The sequence below is a fragment of the Canis lupus genome, chromosome 2 (assembly GCF_011100685.1).
Source record: "Canis lupus familiaris isolate Mischka breed German Shepherd chromosome 2, alternate assembly UU_Cfam_GSD_1.0, whole genome shotgun sequence".
Taxonomy (NCBI): Eukaryota; Metazoa; Chordata; class Mammalia; order Carnivora; family Canidae; genus Canis; species Canis lupus.
In genome coordinates this window covers 30,710,425-30,730,279 of record NC_049223.1, presented here as the reverse complement: position 1 = coordinate 30,730,279, position 19,855 = coordinate 30,710,425, and the positions used below count along the sequence as shown (strand labels likewise).

Genomic DNA, 19,855 nt, shown 5'->3' with positions numbered 1-19,855 from the left:
GTTGTTCCAAGAACTCATTGTTAATGAATGGAAGCAGAGTAGGTAGGTAGAGAGATGGATAGATAGATGATAGATAGATAGATGAGGGGAGCCTGGGGGCCACAGTCTGTTAAGCGTTGACTCCTGGTTTCGGCTCAGGTCATGATCTCAGGTTGGTGAGATCCATCCCTCACTCAGCAGAATCTGCTTGAGATTCTTTCCCTCTCCCTCTGCCCTTCCTGCTCATGAGCTCTGTCTCTAAGAATAAATAAATGAATCTTTAAAAAAAGATAGAGATATATATCTAATACATATAAATATATAAATAGTATAGACATGTATATTAATATATAAAATATATATAAAATTATGTTATGCTAAATTGAATAATGTTTGCTAATTATCTCACAAGTCTTTGTAGTGTTGTTCGTTCCATTAAATACGAGAATTCTGTATCACTCTTTAGTATCATCCCTCCTCGGAGTCTAAGCGCACGCAAAGCACACAGTAGGCCTTCAGCGAACACACGACTGACTAAACGCGCCGTGGAGAACAAGCTGCTTTGGCACCTGGTATCTGGAGGCTTTCTCTGCTGGTAAAATAAAGAGATGGATACTAAGAAGACAGAACGACTTAGGAGATCCCAGAAAAAAAATGTAGAGTCATCTAAACTTCACTAGCTCAATAATGGAAGTGTACAGAATGAGACTCAAAAGGAAAGGAAGATAAGAGAAAGGAAGGAGGGAGAAGGAAGGGGGCCCAGATGAGCAGCGAAATAAAAATTCAAATATGATTTTATTGTTTCTTCCAGTAAGTGGCTGGGAATAATAGAACAGAGCAAAACTGGAAGAGGGGAGTAAAAGTAACTCAGCAAAATAAGAGTTGTTGGTTTTGTTCTGCTTTGTTTTTTTGTTTTTAATGGCAGTGTCTTAGATGAGGTCAGGGAAGGAGCTGATGGACGTATAGACATGAGGTGTCTTGCACACGGAGACGCGGGGCCAGATGCATTGCGACGCCAGCCTCCGCTTCAGCAACTTTGAGAGATTTCGTATAATTTTGAGAGGTTTTGTATAATTTTGTCCAGAGGTCTGGACAAACAACCAAACAAGAACAAACAACCAAATAAGAATCAGGGAACAGCATCGCCCCCTCCCCACCAGGGGAGGAAAAATCTGGATGTGCAGCGTCCTCACTCACGCGTCTGGACAAAATGACTTCAACGTCAGACTCCATCGTCACACTTCCAAAAGCGAAAAAGTGAGGAAGGCTGCATCCTAAAACCTCTTACAACCTGTCTTCAAGCCCAGAATTGTTTACGGCAAGTGTCTCTCCGTCTGGCTAAGGTCTCAATGATTTCTTCGTTGCAAAATACAACCGCAAAAAAATCCTGTCGTTATCTTCACTCGTTTTTCTCTGCAAAATTAAACGCTGCTAGTCCGTCTCTTTGTTCTGAAACCCGCCTTCCTGTCTCCACATCCTTGAACTTGCCTCTCTCTCTGCTATTGCACGGTTTCCCTCCTTCTTGGAATCCTTTCCCCCTGCTCATCCTTAGGAGCGAGAGCTCCCTAGGTGATCTCCTCACACATTTTCCCAGGTGATCTTTCCCATCACCATAGTTTTGTCACCAGCGGTTTCCATGGAAACACTGAAGAACCAGGCTGGTCTATAAGGAATCCCACAGAAGAAGGCACACACGTTGATGCTGTATCGAGGTCACTTGCTCGGGCTGCATCGCTCTGTAGACACCGCTGTCTCAATAACCGGATGTGCTTTATGGGGAAAAGGATTTTTCTGTTTCCATGTTTCTCCTTCTGTTGGTTCAGTAATAAATAGGGGATTTTTTGTTTGAAAAGGTAAATAAATGTGTCTCTCTACCCCAAAATTTACCCCTTAACCAGTGTCTATTTTTTTTTCAAAATCGTCCACCATCTACCCAACTGCTCATTCCAGAAAATCCAGAGTTATTATTGCCCTCCATATAACAATTGACCATAAAATCCTCTCAAAATGACCACTATAATATCTCTTGAATCCTCTATTTCTCTTTCCTGGTTTCGTATCATAATTTATTCTTACATGATTCTTTTCCATTCCATGGAAATAGTCCAAGTGACCTACCTGCCTTCCACTTTACCCCAATGTTAAATATTCCACTCACCAGAGTATCTTTCTAATCAACCATACTTTTGATGATGCCTCTCTCCCCCATTAAAATATTTCAATCCTCCTGCGGTCTTCAAGATAAAGTCCAAATTACTTAGCATGTCAGTCAAGGTATTACTGGTCTAGCACCTGCCGATTTTCCCTCTTACCCATCTCTAACCAAGAGGAGGTCCTTAAACACCACAAGCCTCTCGCATCTGGACTTTGGATATGATGCTTCCTCTGTGTGGGAAGTTCCCCCAATTTCTTAGCTTTGTTTCAACCAGATATCTCCTTTTTAAAAAAAAAAAAAATCCAGACTGCTCTACAATGTCAACACCTCTAGGAAGATTTCTCTGCAGTCCCTATTTCCAGTTTGAAATAGATCGCCATCCCATGAGCTTGTCGGCACTCTTTCCACATACCACTCTTATCTGTAAGTTGGATTTTCATTACCAATTTTCTTACTTGGCTCCGAGCAACTACTCCCACTCAGGTTATAGGTTATAAGCTCCATGAAGGCAAGAAATGCACTTAATTTGGCTTATGCACCAGCCGCCTATCACAATGGATGGTATATGGCGTGCCCTCCATAAATGCTTGTTCAGTAAATACACACATGAATGAGTAAAAATATTTTAACCTGAGGAAAGAAACCAGAAAATCGGCAAAGCTTTAAAGGAAGGCTGTCACTGGTTACTTAGTTAACAGATGGGTGGAAATTTGGCAGAGGAAAAAAATTTCCAGAGTTTGTGTCCACTTTACCCAAACCAACTTCAACTGATAATGAAGTTTTAAGAGAAAAGCAACATACGCATTCGCTCGGGATTTCTCTTCTAGTAGCTCAAAATACCTGAAATGGGTTGAGTAGCAAGAGTGTCTAAATGTGTTGCTTAATAAATTACCACTCTACAGAATAAGCGTCTTTAGCATAAGCACCTAAGACAGAGTAGCTATATCCAACAAATATTTCAATAATTTCCTGCCAATAATCTGACAGCTTTGCTCTATTGCATTTTGCATCCAATACTGCTGATGCTATTTATTTATTTATTTATTTTAATGATTTTTTTTTTTTCAGTCTTGAACATTTTGGTAACTCCTTTTTAATCTTGAGTATGTAAAACTCACAAGCAGATGCTTAGGTGAGGGTCTTTTATTTGAATTGTTTGGTATTTCTGTAGATCTTTTGTTGGATTAAAAGCTCATTTCCTTAGATTTGAAAAATACTGTTTTATGTTTGTAATTTCTATTTACTTTTCTTTGGACAAAACTCTTACTCATTTTTTTTTTTGTTTATCTTTCCCGGATTAGATGTCCATCTATTGTACCTTTCCCTGTCATTTTTCTCCACGTTCATATTTTTCTCAATGAGCTTCCAGACTCCTGTAAATATCTATCTTGACATTCTGAAATTCCCCCATCACTATCATATAAGAAGTAGGATTTATGAGAGGAGAGGAAGGTTGAAACAATGACAGTGCCTTGCATAATATCTTTATCAATAATGCTGATTGGATTAAATGTGCAGGAAGGAGAGCCATAAAACAGCTTCAAGGAAGAGGGAGGAAGAACAATTAATTATTCACACCAGGAACCTCCATGAACATTGATTGGGCCACTCACCGCCCAAGTCAGGTGTTGCAGATTTGGGATGAAAAAGGCTTTACCCTTGACCTCCAGCACTGATGCTTAACATTTCTGCCATCCTTTGTCATATTAAAACAATTCCAGGCTTTGAATAAAGCTCATTAAATTATGATGTAAAAATGTCATTTGACTCCTCAAAAATCTTCCCGTCACTACCCATCTTTATAATCCATCGGAACGCTTATCACCCACCAGTCGGGGACTTGTGTCCTTTCATTTACTAGTATTTCCACGAAATCTCATTCACAGATTTCTTCAAGCATGGGTCATTCACACACGCCCCATCGTTCTTCAGACATTCCAAGCTGCATGCTGCAAAATTCCTAACCTTCAGAGAAAAGTTAAATTATTTTCCAAAGTTCTTCATTCCTCGTCACAATCTTGTCCCTATTGCTTGAGAACAATTTACTCCAAAGGAGTAAATTAGAGGATGTGATTGGCTTTATTAAGTGAGTCACGACCAGGGCAGCAGCCCTTCTAGCGAGTGGAAGCGACGTCTAAAATACAAGGTTTTTACAGGAAGGAAGGACGGGCAAGAAGTTATGAGCAAAAAAAAAAAAAAAAGTTTCAGGTGAGATCACCCTCCCTGAGGGGGAACATTAGGAGGTCTTACATGCAGCTGACCTCATACTCCTTCAGGGGGACAGTAAGGGGCCGGGACAGGTGACCTCACCCTGCAGACCAGAAAGGTCCCGGCTGACCAGTTATGAGACATTCCTGGGGAGGCCGAAACTGCAGGGAGCTCAGCAGGAAGCCCCAGTTCAGTGACCTGACCTCCCATGAGTGCTCCGTTTGGGGCCTGTGGTTTTCTGCTTGATACTATACACATCTTTTCACTTTAGTTGCATTCTCAAGCAAATGATGGGGGTGAGAGAGAAAAGAAGAGGGTCCTTCCTCGAGCCCTCGAGCCCTCGGAAGCGTGGTTCCTTATGTCAGTCACGAGGAAATAGAGCAAGAGCACTGGGGTCAAACACGAGCTCCTAACGGCCAAGAGTACATCAATCAGCATCAAAAGGGCCTTAATATCAAACTCAGAAGGGTGCATGCACCCTTCCCCAAAGCATCCTTCTGCTTAAAAGTCTATTAGACTTGGAGGGTTGGGAGGGCAGGGTGGCTCAGTCGGTGAAGCATCTACCTTCCGCTCAGGTCATTATTATCTCAGGGTCCTGGGATCGAGTCCTGCATCGGGCTCCCTGCTCGATGAGGAGGCTGCTTCTCTCTCTCCCCTCCGTCATGCTCTCTCTCTCTCTCAAATAAATAAATAAAATCTTTTTTTTTAAGTGTATTAGACTCGGAAACTAGCCCATGAAATAAATATGACATCACTACCACTCTCAGGACACCCGCATCCCAGAGATTCATTCACAAGTAGAAGGAGCATGGATATAAAATCACAAAGAAAATATTTACCTTAAAGGAATAATGAAGTTGCAAACAGTCTAATACCCCTCAACATGGAGATGATAAAATGCATTAGATTTCATGTGTTTGTCTGGTTGTGTGTGGGGGGCACAGGGTTCCCTCACTCCACCAAGCAAGGCTCCATGCCGGCTGGATGTGCAACAACTCAACTCAACTGTGACACCGTCTCCCTGGAGATGGGTCAGACGCACAGGCTGAGGGCTCGGCCCATAACTCTGCCCCCAGCGCACACACTTCAGATGCCAGTCGGAGGTCCAGGTTGTCGCCTGTGCTTCCGACCCTCAGACTGAAGACTGGAGGCTCCCACAGCCCCCTCCTTGGGTTCATTTGACTTCCCAGTGGCTCATGGAGCCCAAAGAAACCCTTCGCTTGCTGGATGAGCGGTTTATCCTGAAAGGATGCAGCTCAGGGGAAAGCACGAGGAGCTTTCATATCCTCTTGCGGGCGGCTTTCTCCCAGGATCTCCACGTGTTCGCCAACCCAGAACCTCTCCTAGCCCCTTCCTGTGGGGTTGTACAGAGGCCTCACTACAGAAGCATGACCGATTGATTAAATCTTTGACCATTGGTGATTGATTCAATCTGCAGCCCCTCTCCCGTCCAAGGAGGTCAGAGGGCTGTGATGGAGAGTTGCAGCCCTCTAATCACTGGGTTGGTTCCCCTGGCAACCGGCCCTGTCCTCAGGTGGGGTCCGAAAGTCACCTCATTAGCCTAACAAAAGACACCTTGATTGCCCTGATCGCTCGGGAAATTCTGAGGGTTTTCGGAGCCCTGTGCCAGAAACCGGGAACCAAAGACACAATTCTTACTGTAAATCGCGTTATCACAATATCCATTCTGCAGTGTCACATGTCACAGTCCCAAACGTGCTCCTGCGGAGTCTTATCCACGGATTTGAGAGGACGCTCCTGATATTTTACAAGACGCTCCAAAAAGGAAGTAAAATAAGACTTTTTGATAAAACTGGGAAAAGGAGAAAAAAAAATGGAAAACCCGGCAGGATCCCCAAGTAGGGTTAATGCTGCGTGCTGAGTTGTTTTCTGTTCTTCCCCTTTATGTTTTTCACTGATATTTGGAATGAATATATACTTTGTCCAAAATATCTAAACATCTATAATTTACCCAATGAAGTGCAGAGACATTGGGGTTTGGGGGCACAGCCCTAGGCGGGACCCGGACACTCGGGTCCTACTTCTAGATCAGTGGCCAAGACATTTAGGAAAATCACTTAACCACGTGAGTCTGAGTTTCTCCACCTTAAAAATAAACAGGTTGTTGAGTTCTCTAATGGTTATAAAATTTGGATTGATGGAGGTTTGAAACTTGTACCTCCCCGTGGTATCTGCCCACCCAGGATGCAATGTCCAAAGAAACCATCAAATGCTCAAATGCACCCACATAGCAGAGAGAGTGGGGCGGGGGGGAGGGCGGCAGCCATGTGATGCTGCTGCTTAGGAGCCTCTCAATCTTCACCAAGCTTGATTTGAAATAAAAGGACTTATTTTTATTTCGGAATGGATGCCTTTTTTTTTTTTTTTTTTTTTTTTTTTTTGTATCTGGGAAGGGACACCTGATGACGCCAGCAGCTCCTGACGGCATCCACGGCCACCATGCGTGGCTGATTTTCTCAGTGCTGGTTTACGAACCCTGATGAGAACCACTGGGGTGATAGGGCACGTGTCTATGCGGGTGGAGAAGAGCAGTCGTGCTCACAAGACTGAGGACAAGGGAATCCCCTTGTGCTGATGCAAAGGCAAGGACGCCAGAGTGCCCATGACAGGAGATGGAGGAGCAGGCAGGGGTGCAAGGGCATCCAGCAGGCGCTGGGAGGCCCACACCAACCAGAGTGCGCCGCTCATCCCCGAAAAAATCCAAAGACAGAGAAACAACTGGCGGTGAAACCAGAAAGGAATTTGTTTCAGTGAGGCCAACACTGGGAAGCCAGCAGACCGAGATCCCAAAGATGGTTTCCAAAGGGCTGAAAACACTCCCAGGTTTATAAAGGAAAATGTGGGGCATGGATGGGTGGGCATACGTCCACGGATTGACAAGGTCAAGTCCATCACCGTCTTGGGGTCGATCCCGGGCTGGTCTTCCTGGCTCCGGGCAGTCCTGGCTGCTGTTTCGCTTCCCCCAGAGAATGCTTTGGGTCCAGGGTCTTCCACTGGAGCCCAGACCCAAGCTGGAAAGAACCCAGCTGACAAGTTTTGGGTCAGAATGGATCCCACTCTCAGAGTGCGGGTCCTGGAGACCAGCTGCCCTGGCGAGGGGGGTGCAGCCCCGGGAACCAGCTGGGACCCTGGGCCGAGGGGGAATCAGAACACAGAGAGGACTGGCCTGGGGCTCAGCCAGGAGCCCACGCCGTAGCCTGGGCGTGAAGGCCCAAGACCGGGCTGTGCCCACGGTGCCAGGCAGGATGCAGTCAGCGCTCGCTCGCTCCCAGCTGCAATGCTGGGTGCTCGGCGGCAGCAAGCCCATGGGAAGCCTGAAGACGTGCTTCTGAACCCCACGGGCACAACAGGTAACTTGTCTCCCCACCCCCACCCCAAATCCCCCATCCTGCTGCACACATCATGTTCCACTGTCTTCCTGCCTGGGAAGGAAGGGTCCCCGGATACACCCAGGCTGCGGGGGTGGGGGCCTGAATGAGTCAAAAATGGGGACCTGAGAATGTTCTCCAAGTGGGGCTCTGACTTTCACCCAGTTTGATTTTCAGGAATGACACTTGCTTTATTATGTAAACGAAAAGCGATTTTTTTTTTGCATTCCCTCGGGGCATGATCCGTCTTCTGTCTTCTGCTTGCCCAGGAGCCATGGGAGTTCATAACCTGGAGGAGCCAGTGGGCAGTCTTGAATCTACGCACTCGCGTCCCAGGGCCGATGAAAACAAGGCCTTTTCCTGGGTATTGTTCCATGGGGTTAGCCGCAGTTTCCAAATTTATGTGTCTCATTGTTAGCACAATGTTCTACGTTCAACCCCTAGTAAATATTTTTGCAAGATAATATTTAACGATAAAGGCATTTTGCTCACTAGACCTTTCCCGGCCAACAACTGGAAGCTGACCTCTCACTTGCTGAAAGCTGAGCAAACAGTCGTGGTGGATATTCTCATCTGTCGCTTCTGAAGCGCCTTCCTTTTCCAATCTGCTAGGAGCGAGCTTCCTCCACCCAGCCTCCCCCCCCCCCCCCAAAACAAATGTGTCCCGAAGTGAAAGCTTCTTACCCAGCTCGGTTTTTGCTTCCTCTTCTGAAACGCTCCTCCGACCAGCAGAAAGCTGGTTTCCTCTGCACCAGGGGACGGTTGGCGTCGGAGGTGGACAGGGTGCCGTTTGGGATCCCTTCCTCTCCCACCGGCGTGAGGGGAGAGGAGATCCCCGAGAGCCCAGGGCTGTGACATGCCATCACAGAGGACCCCCTCGCCAGGGGGTCAGGAGTCCTCGGGCGCCCTCATGATGTGCCATGACTAGGCTCCCAGTCACCTCCCTTCTCTGGGCATCAGTAGCCCGGGTGTCGAACCAGGAGCCTGCAGTGACACGATTTAGGCAGGCACGGGTTGTAGGGTTGTACGCACACAGCCGGCAACCACTGCAGGCAGAGGTTTTACAAAAAGACCCAGCTTGCGTAAATTTGCATCACGGAGGCCAGTCCTGGGAGCTCACGTTCCGTCCTCCAGGGACGTGGACCTTTGGGAGACAAAAGTGCAGCCAAGAGCCCAACACACAACCCTGTGCTGATTGGGTGCAGCGCGGTTGTGTGTTCCCACAGCATAAAGACCCTGTGAGGGGCACGTGGCCGCCCCCATGCAGCCTGTTTGTTTACTAAACACCCCGAGAGGCCCCGGTGTGACCCAGTGAGTCCTTTACAGCTCCCACCCGGTAGAGGGGTAGAGACGTCAGCTGTGAGGACCATCTGCGGTTGGTTTCCTTCTATTTAGGGACCTGACTGACTGTTTAGAAGGGGGCAGGCAAATTCCAGTGCCTATGCTATGGAGAAGGCACTGTTCCCAAAGTGGCTCCATGACTATTTTTAAAGTCACAGCTAATAATTTACCGTCTGACACCCTGGGGCTTGCCTGGGTCTAAAAATAGCTGTTGTTGAGCCTGCTGCCCGGGTCAGGGAGCGGGGTTGACAACAGGGGAGCTGCGCGGAGTCGAACCTGAACCATCAAGAGCGCACGACAAAATCGAATCCAACCAGCCGAGATCTGATTTTTCAAAGATGGATGTGACAGTCGATTTTCCATTAATTAGATTTGGAAAGATAGTTTAAGGGTAGAAATAAATGACAGGCAACCGGACACGTCCTTTGGGCTTAAGACTGGGCCTGAAATCATGTTAGCTCACCTCTTTAGCAGGGGTCGAGCGACACCAGAGAACACGGTTAAGGCAAATGGCCCACTTAGGGCTGACAGCTGCCCCTCGCCCCAGCTGGCAGCCCAGGGATGGGGTCAGGGCCCCCCAGGGGACCAGCTCCGCCACAGGCAGACTTGAAATCCTGGCTTCTCCACGAGCAGGGCACTCTACTGAGGGAGTAATGCAGAAGGAAACAGAATGGCTGGCCTTCCTTTCTCCCTGGCGCAGAGCGTAGATTACCTGGCCCCGGGCCCGCGGAAAACAGCTCTGTCCAAGTACTTTTCTGAGAGCTGATATTTATTTAACAAAGGAGCTAAAATTTCTTTGTATGTTTGGGCTTGAATTTATAAGGAATATTTGAATAACATACGTATGCTGAGAACGTCCCGTGACCAGTACAGGAAAGACAGCTAGCTCAGAAGGGGGAGTTCAAGCCCTATGTTTTTTTGTTTTGGGTTTTGTTTGCTTTTGCTTTTGCTTTTGCTATTCTTCCTTTGGCAATTTTGTAGTCACATTTATTATGCTTTCTTGTGGGTACATCGAACCCCCTATCTACCCTTCTATCTAGCTACCTATCTATTTTGGGATGGAGAAATTAACTGGGGGTGCAGAGGTGGGCTCAGGTTGCAAGTAGATTGCTTCGCACACCTTCCTGTTAATATATTTTAAATTCTCAGCTATGTGCAGTGGAGTATTGAACCTACACATACAATGAATGTTCAGTCCTTCGGTGGCAAGATATTAAAAGGAGGGTGGGGATGGAAGAAAGACAGAGAGAGAGTGAGCACGAGCGAGCATGGGTGGTTTGATTGATGCAGCTAGACTGAATCTTCATCCCGAAACGAGAGAAAGAATGCCTCCTGTGCACCTGTTAATCCTCTGCCCTCACCTTAGCTCAGGCTGCAGGAACACACAGAAATCACCTTTGTACAGAGGAAACGGTCTCTGATAAAGAAGGCACACTTCATACACACACACACACACACACACACACACACACACGGACCACCTCCCTGCCACCCACCAGTGAATCACAGGCCTCGCCTTGGAATCCAGCCTCTCAGAACGGCGACGCGGTGACCTGGAAGGAGAGGGTGAGTGGGGCGCAGGCTGGCATGGTTTGTTTTGCTGGTCGGCTGAGGTGTACTTCCTGGAGTTGGGCTGCTTTCAACATCTGAGAACCATCCTAATAGGCAGGCTGCGGAGCTTTCAGATGGAGGCTCGTGGAATCCAGCAGGGTTTCCAGCATTTCTGTTTTTGCTCAAATGGAGAAAAATGGAGAGACATATTAGTGTGACCAGGCTGTATTGGTGCAAAAATGATGATACCATATTGTTTGATTTTGTAAGGAAACCCTGCAAGAGTCTAATGTGGAAACTAGGCTTAAGTGCCAAGTGCTTTATTAGATCTTTTAGGACAAATACCGTATTTAGGACTAAGGAAAACAGGTACCATGCATTGTAAAATATTTTAAATGGTTTTGAGCAGGGGGGCTTGAATAGACTACAAAAAAGCAGTTATCACTGTGGAGGAAGATGTCTGGTAGCCCTGGTTTTCTCGTACAAGGACAAGTTTTCCATTGTTGTATATTCCAAGCACATTATTCCTTGATTTTTATTAATTGGTAATAGTTTGGTGCAAGTTAAGAGAATTTTAGGAGGTATTTTAGAACTTTTTTTTCCATTAAATTTACTCATATAGTCTTTTTTCATTAAAAAAAAACATATTTCCAAAAAAATTAAAAATTAAAAAAAACATATTTCCCATTGTAAGATGCTATATATCTAATACCAGGACCTTTCTCTCACCCCAGTTAAAAATCACACGGACTATCTTACTTAAGATGAGATCTCGTCGTGAAAGATTTCAGAAACGTTAGAACATGCAAATGTTTTAGAAATACATCTTGTAAGATACAAGATCTGATTTGATCTCGTCCCTTCACCCCTCGTGTGAAGAGAGCCTCCTTCTAACCAAAAACAAACAGCAACAACAAAACCAAGGCACTTTGTCTGGCTAAGTTTAGGTTTCAGAAATTGGAATCTGCCAGTTTTCTCAAGAATATACCTCTGTGGTCTCAGACATACTCTCAACTGGAAAGAGACAAAAGCGGCCCAGAAAATTGCAGACTGTGAGGCAGGATGAAGAAGAGGAATCCCAACACTGTTCATCCATGTTATGCGGAAACAGGGGCTGGCGGTGAAGGGGAGATTGTAGCACAAGGGGAGCAGGTGCTTGGAGAGATTTCTGCTGAATCCCCTGAGCCTTAGAAAGGACGGGGGGTTGCTCTGCTTCTCCGGGGGCCCAGTATTCTCTGGTCAGTGGGTATTCTGGGCCACCTGCTCCCCAGTGGCCTGATGCAGGACCATCCACCAGCAGCCACCCATGCAAGGGCCATGTTGAAATGTGCCAGCGCCTACGTGTAGACGGTACTTATGGCATTTATATCATCATTTTCATCACTGGGCGGTCTGGATAATAAAAACCACTCTGAGGCCTCAAGAACACCATACTATTTTAAAGTCAATTTCTTGTGAGGATTTTTTTTTCTTCCCTGAAGAAAGAAGAAGACTGCTGATAGAATAGTTCAGAGATGATTGGCAAGCCAACAAGAATGCTCCGGATTTTTTTTTTTTTTTTGACAGAGAAGAAGAAGAAAAATCTAATCAGAAAGTAGTTTGAAGACTTAGAACAAAAGGTCACGCAACACGATCAGATCCTGGGAAAGACTAGACCTTTGATGGACAGAGTCCTGCGAGATACGGAGCAGGTGTCCAGGCTGGAGCCTGATGGAAAATCAGAAAAAAAAAAAAAAAAATCTCTTGCATGATCTCAGAGAAGAGGGAAGAAAACTTTTTGGGATGAGAAAGTTGCTCGGGCCAAAGAGTGGTGACCTGTGAAGATAGAAAACCGTCCAATTTCCTCCCGACCAGCAGGCAACTGTTGGGATGTTGGCCACCAACGCGTTTTATCGTTCAGACTAAGACATGGGACCTCGAGAATAAGAGTGTCCTACAACACCCCAAGCAGTGGTTCTCAGCTGGGGACCATCTGGGGCTCCTCACTGCCCCCGCCGGGGGACGCTGCACAACATCTGCAGACATCCTGGTTGGTGCAGCTCCAGCGCGGGTGCTGCTATCATCTCGGGGGGCAGGCCCGGGGGTGAGACCGACCCTGCCACAGCGCACAGGACAGCCCGCACGACGGAGAACTACGTGGGCTGAAATGTCAATAGGTCGAGGCTGAGAAAACATGGTCTAAGTTATTTGGGATGACGTGGGCCTGGTATCTTAAATCTATATATGTTGCATACTAATTATTTCTTGCATATAACATACGCGTGTGTACATTTATCTATGTGGCTCAGGGTTTTTAACGCATCTTGCCATTGTATGAACTCGCTCCCTGCTCTGGAGTCCACTCAGATCTTGCAAAGCAGGATTTTCTCGGCTAAGTTGAAACGCTTCATTTTCAAGAAGACGAAGGCGAAGCTGGATTATAAAGATAACCTTTCGATGTGCGGAGAAAGACCGTTGGAGTGCAGCCAGCGGGCTAGTTCTGTGAGGCCCGTGCTGCTGTTTCCTCATCTGCAACCGTGTGAGAAAAACAGCATCTACCTCAGAGTCTCCCGGAGGATTAAATGATATAAAACACTCTCCTTGGTGTTTTGTGCACCGTAAACCCTGATGACGTATTTGCCATTGTTTCTGCGGTCTTTAGCATCGTACCTGAGTTGTCACACGGAGACAAATTTAAATTCAGAGTGATCGACCGACAAAAATTGATATATCAACCCAGGATATTTTGGGTTGATTCAATTAAATAAATAAATAAAATAAAATAAATTCGCAATAGGAGGTCCTTTTTCTTGGCCCTCTTCCCAAAGAGTGCCATGAACAAAGGTGGCATCTGTGGATAGAATGCCACGTGGAGGGGCAGGGGAGGTGTGACAGTCGCTTTTCCCCTTGCGGAAGAACCCGCTTCACATCGTAACAGGCGGGGATCTTCAGGAAAGACGGGCTGTGGGCAGCCAAGCGCCGCTTAACCCATGTTCACCGAGAAGTCAGTCCCTTCTCGAAGGATTCCCAGGACAGGGCCCACGCCTAGAGGAGGAGTCTGATTTTCTCCCTGGATCCCCACCTGGAGTCTGAAATTTAAAAATGGTCTTGCCAGGTTTCCTTGGCTGTGATTTATGCAAGGATGTTGCTAGGACCTGAAGAATCCTCCTGGCTGCTTGAGTCATCGGCTCTGACGTCATGCATAACCTCCCCTCCTGTAGATAGATGCAAGGGACCATGAAGATGGGATGAGCCCTGGGTGTGAGATTGTATGTTGGCAAATTTAATTTAAATTAAAAAAAAAATTGGGGATCTCTGGGTGGCTCAGCAGTTTGGCACCTGCCTTCAGCCCAGGGCGTGATCCTGGAGTCCCGGGATCGAGTCCCATGTCGGGTCCCTGCATGGAGCCTGCTTCTCCCTCCGCCTGTGTGTCTGCCTCTCTCTCTCTCTCTCTCACTATGTCTATCATAAATAAATAAATAAATAAATAAATAAATAAATAAATAAATCTTTAAAAACAAAAACAAATTTTTAAAAAAATTTAAAAAGGGATGGACCGCAATGCCATTGGCAGTGCCTGGCCCCCACCGTCCATCTGGAGCGGGACCCCCAGAGGCTGACCCAGGGGAGCTTCGCCCCACAGTATGAGCTCCGACCACGGTGCCACGGATTCAGTGGCTCAGGTGGCAGCCACAACCATCCGGATCTTCCCCTGGGGGTGGGTAGGGTCCGTGTCTGATGCATGAAAAGGGAGGGCATCCACTCTGCACACACAATGGGCTCGCTTATCCGTATTCCCCCCTGTGGACATATTCGGGGGATGGTTTTCTTGTCCCCAGGTCCCTGGACCTTGTCCCACCGGGGATGCTCTCAAACCGACAGCCGCGTGACAATGTCCCTAATGTAACAGATGTGACACACGTGTCTCTCACGAAGGGTCACAAGTCACACACAGTACAGCTGAGCTGCAGCGAGCCCGTGAAGAGCTCTGGAGCACCCGGCGATGGACGGGCCTCGGGCTGTTGGCCTGGATCACCTCCAGGTCCTGCTCTCTTGGAGACAGGGCGACGGACACACGGACGGATGCACCGATCCGGTCACAGCTCCCCAGGCGCTGGCCGAGGCCCCGGGCTACTGTTCTGACCCAGAGGGCCTGCGGTTCCCAGGCAAGCATGTTTCTCCTGCAGCGACAGTCCCTCAGCCCCCTGGCCCGTTGGCATTTCAACAGCCGATGGTGTATTTGGGGAGGTAGGGATGTGGGACAGGAAAGCCTCAATGGCTACCAGGTGGCCACCACGGGACAGTTCTGACCTCCGGGCGCTGTTAGTGAGCACCTCGTGTAAGGTCCCCACTCGTGCCGCGGGGCAGCAGAGCAGAAATCGCCGGCGAAGAGGGAAGATCAAGTTACAGACGAACATCACACACAGGCTGCAAGAGGGGAGCATCTTCTGGTGGACGCGGTGGCCTCAGGCCCAGGCCTGTTACCAGCAGACGTCATTTCCCCTCAAGGGACCTAAAAGTGACGGCTGTCCTGAGGCAGGGGCCCCGGAGCCGGGTGTCTCCCGCCAGCCCAGAGAAAGGCCCATTCCACGCGGAGCGGGGCCGCCTCCCCGCATCTGCCTGCTAGGCGCTCGAGGACTCAGACTGAGCGCAAGGAGGCCTTTTTATTTTTCCGAAGAGAGAAACGTCCCCTAAAAAGGAGAGTATCCCGCATGAACAAAAAGACAGCCCTTCCCTAATGGGCAAACGTCACAGCCGGCAGGTGCCACCAGCCACTCACCTTAGGTGCAAGTACGGGCGCCGTCGAGCGGGGCCGCCCCGTCAAGGGCAAGGCTGGCTGGGCACCCCGCCTGGGGCCGGGCTGTGACAGGCCCCACTGACCCACCCGCCCTGTCCCCGGCACCGCAGGGCCACTCCCGGCTCGGACGCAGATTCGGGGGGCGGTGGCCAGCGTCCGGGGCGCGGCGACGGGAAGCAGTGGCTCACGGCCGCTCACGCTGTCTCTACGGGAACGATGTGTCCCGTTAGTTCCACCCACGGTGCTGTTCCGTGTCTTCTCGGAAACTCTGAGCAAACGGACTCGTGCAGAAAATGCGATAAATAAGTCAAATGCGATGAAGAGCCGAGACAGCGTGTTTGCAGGTGTCAGAACAACAGTGACGTCCTCGGGCACCTGTCCTGGTGGCGCCGGCCCTGCTGGCTGGTGCGGCTGAAGCACCCGGCCAGCCAGTCGGTCGCCCGTGCCTGCCACCTGAGGCCAGGCGTCACATCCGCCCTGGGCCCCGCGCCGTCCTTTGGCTCCTGCCGGTGGCTCAGTGTCCCCCTGCAGCCGCTCTGTGCAAGCTGCCTCCACCTGCCAGGTGGCCGCTGGGAAGCCTCGCAGACAACAGCTGTGCCCACGCACGTGGGGACCGGCGCCTCGGCTGAGCGGTGGCCCTCCTGCGGCGTGCAGTGAAGAAGGACGCCCAGGGGCAGGCCGGCCCGGCCCGTTGGGGACGAGCGTCTGAGGACCCTGCTGGATTGTCCTCTGGGTCCCCCGTGAGCTGGAGTCTGACGGCCGAGGTGACAGTGTGACAGCAGGGCCTTCGGCAGGTGACGAGGTCCCGAGGGTGGGACCCCAAGAGGGATTTGCGTCCCCACGAAAGAGTCCCCGGGGAGCCCCCTGGCCCCTTCCCCTCGGGAGGACACGGCTAGAAGACCCGGCCAGGAACCAGGACGGAGGTTGTCACCAGACGCCAGGTGTACAGATTCCTGGATCTCAGACTCCGGAGCTGGGGGCTCCCCCAGGGCTGTTGTCCGGAACCCCCTTCCCGCCCCCCGCCTCCCGGTCTGGGGTTTGTTGCGGCCGCCGCGATGGGCGAAGAGGAAATTCCACGTGTGTTCGAAGGCGGGGTCCGTCCCATCTCATTTAAGGTCTGAGACCCTGGGAGTTTCTGGGGCACAATGCTGAGTGTGCCTGCACCCCTCCATCGTGCCGGCCCTGCTTGCAGGAGCTTAGATTTGGGGATGAGGGGGAAACGTGGCTTAGCCCCGAAGTTTCTGGTTTATCATCATCAGAAGCAAACGGCGATTCCAGGAAGCATTATAGTAAGTCCCCTGAGAGAATCTTCTCAGAAGTTCGGCGGCGAGATGACCCACTGCAGGGGACTCCCCTGCCCTTGCCCGGACGTCACGTGGCGCCAGGACAGGCCTCCTGCCTTGCCCTTCTCGGCGCGCCCGCACCGTGGGCTTCAAACAGCAAACCAGGCTCATTGGAGCCTCCGGGGCACATTCGTATTATCTCAACTAATGGTCATTTATGAGAGATACGCGATTATTTCCAGATGAAAAGAGAGGCCGCAGAGGCCTGCCCAGGGTCGCGGGGACCCCAGCCCTGCCCCCCTTCCCCCCCAGCCAGTTTCCAAGCTCTGGAAACCACAGACATGGACATTCTCTCAAAAACATCAAGAACCTCTTGGAAGATGTGGCCGGAAGGAGGAGGGGGAACTCCGTGCAAGCCCATTCCTGCCTCCCCCGACCCGCCCTGTGCCCCCACCCTCTCTGGGGCTCAGGAGTCATGTGCATCGCATCCCCACGGGCCCGCGGGAGACAAGGGCTGGGTGTTGGGGTGCTCCGTGGCTCCCTGGGTGCAGTGACCCCATGCCCCCCCCCCCCCATGCATCAGACCCAGGGTACGCCCTGCAGCCTTGAGACGGTTTCGAGATGCAGCTCTCAGGCAGAGCGAGGCTCTGCGGTGGTTGACAGAGTTAACTTTTCATCAAGTTTTCTCCTGGCCTTTCTCCAAAATGAGATAATTGAGACACTGCGTTCATTGCTTGAAACAAAAATAGAAGTGGGGAGAAGGGGGGGCACCTGGCTGGAGCAGTCGGTTGAGTGTCCGACTTCTGATTTCAGCTCGGGTCCGACCTCAGGGTTCTGGGATCGAGGCCCACATCGGCCTCCGCGCTCAGCACAGGCTGCTGGAGATTCCCTCTCGCTCTCCCTCTGCCCCTGCCCATGCTTGCTCCCGCGCTCGCTCGCTTTCTTAAAATAAATACGTCTTTAAGAAATAAATATAAACAAAAAATAAACCAAAACGAAATAAATAAAACCAAAGAAATAAAGAAAAGGGGCTTTCTATTTCCTTTATTCAGTCACGTTCTGGATAATTCTCAGAACGCCCTGAGTGATCACAGATGACCTCTCGCACTCGGGACGTGTGGAAGGCCAGGGGACCCGGCGAATCACGACAAAACTATAGGGCAGGTGGCATTTCCCTCTCCCCACCTCTGCGCTCAGACCACTTTTCTTCTGAAACCGTTCGTTTCGTGCTTAACTAAGGACTTTGGGCTGAATTCTTAGCATCGAGGAGGAACCCGAAGGTGGGTAATGATGGGTCCGTCCTGTTCTCGACGGGCACCCAACATGCCTGTTGGTTTCTTTCTTCTTCGGTGCGTGGGGTCAGGATCTGTATGATATTTCGAGAGCAGCTACATTTTTCAGCTCTGAGCCAAAGGCTTTGGGGGACTTTCAAGTTCCCCCTGAATCTTCTGATTCTTACTCTGGTTGGAAACCACAGCTCCATGTGCAGTAGAAATGGCATTCGACTCCTGCCAGGGACTTCTGCATTTCGGGCCGAGCCTGGGCCCGTGCGCGGCTGTGGGAGGGAGCCCGCCTGGAGCCCCGGGGTCGCCTCTCCGCGGGGCCGGCTCCCCGCAGCCAAGCCGAGGCCTCCGTCCCCGCGGCCCCGCTCCTCTCGCGGCCAGATGCCGTTCCTCGTGGGGCCCTCGGTACAGGAAATGAAAGACGGAACCAACGGTTTCCATCAAGTTAGAGCAGAAGCGAAAGTCTGCAAATAAAAATTACGGATCCTGCATCACACCCCCGCCCCACCCCACGCGGCCTGAAAACACGCGATTCTGTAAGAGACTTGCCTTTTTTTTGGAGAGCTCTTGAGTCATCTCAGGTTCCATGTCCTCATTTAGATTTCACTTGGAAAACCATAAAATAAAATAGGAAAAGCTCGGCATTTACCCTGCTCTGATATAAGGCTCTGCGAAGGTCTTTCTCCGTGAAAACACCCCGCTCTGGGACCCGACCTAACTCTGCTCGGCTTGGCCTTCCTTCCTGGCATTTTTGCAAAAGCAGAGAAGCACCTGAAACCCTAACCTTTGATTTTATTTCTGGGCCAGACACTTGGGGCTTTCTAAAAAAGTGTATTGAGATAAAGTCTGCACGGACTCGGTGGAAAAGAAGGTTAGGAAGAAAATAAGCTGTGCATGTTTATTAAAGACACGAGGGGCTGCACAAGAGATGGTAAACCCAGGGAATCCGAGCAGGGTCTGTGCTCCAGGCCCGTAAGCCCCTCGTCCCTTCCATTCTTGGTTCTGATTTGCCGAATTCCCCAAAGTGAGCCAACAGGACATAGACAAAAAAACGATTTTTGCCTCCCCTGGGAGACTGGCTTTGGTCCGTGAAGCATTAGAAGGTCGGGCGTTCGTGTTTTTCTGCACTTTGGGGAAAAAAGGGAACCGACCATTATTACAGCCTTCAGAACTGGCCTAGATGCTAATAACGAAGCTCGCATCCCTTCCGCGTTCCGCTACGGCTCCAGCATCGGTTCTTGGGAGGCGCTGGCAGAGCTCCTCCCTCCACCTTGCACCCAACCTTCCCAGCGACCTGCACGTCGGAGCTGACGGTTCAGTCAAAATATGTTTGTGCATTTGCTTTTCTGTCCACAGAGGATGCGGCACAGGGGATTTCAGAGGAGGAGAGATTTGCAAACCCAGGCTTTCATGTTATGAAGGCACCGTGGAGAATATTACCAAGTCAACATATTTTAATAAGCCTTCATTACTTGTTGGGCCTTGGAGCGCTCATACAACACTCCTTTAAGTGTGTTTGTAGATTTTATTGTCTTCAATGAAGCGTCCTTGAAGGCAAGGGTCCCAAGTGTCACTCAGGCCTTAGCAAAGGCACGTGTGTGGCAGTCAGATAGATGGAAGCCTCAGATTTCTTAGGCGCATCGCAAACTGTCTTGAAAATGAGGAGAATGATAGTTTCTTCATCAGATTAACTATGGGGATAGAATAAAGCTCGTGAGTCCTACGTAAGCTAATATAAAACCACTCCCCAAAATAAGTGTCCTAAGTATAAATTCTTCCGGCCAGCCGTCATCAGTAAGGTGAAGACACCATCCTTGTCACTTCCTTCTCTTTTTTTTAATTAAAGATTTTATTTATTTATTTGAGAAACAGAGAGAGAGAGAGAAGGG

At 49.6% G+C, this 19,855-nt stretch overlaps 1 protein-coding gene and 1 long non-coding RNA gene across 6 annotated transcripts in view; one reads left to right on the top strand and one right to left on the bottom strand.

The window, feature by feature from the left end:
- Window positions 1-9,108, bottom strand: part of LOC106557569 — a 175,540-nt gene extending 166,432 nt beyond the window's left edge. For 4 of the 5 annotated variants that reach the window (XR_005355397.1, XR_005355395.1, XM_038530212.1 and 1 more), the window contains exon 1: window positions 8,416-9,108. Coding sequence is in view for 2 of the 5 variants with exons in the window: in XM_038530212.1 (XP_038386140.1) it covers window positions 8,416-8,594 (179 nt within the window). In the remaining 3 variants the exon portion in view is untranslated. Of the gene's footprint in view, window positions 1-755; window positions 1,791-8,415 lie in introns of those variants that run through there. The other variant, XR_005355396.1, reaches the window with a different exon arrangement.
- An 811-nt stretch (window positions 9,109-9,919) lies between these two features.
- Window positions 9,920-13,396, top strand: LOC119869996. The gene is made up of 2 exons (XR_005354967.1): window positions 9,920-10,638; window positions 11,358-13,396. It is a non-coding gene; the product is annotated as an uncharacterized LOC119869996 (long non-coding RNA).
- The last annotated feature ends 6,459 nt before the right edge of the window (window positions 13,397-19,855 follow it).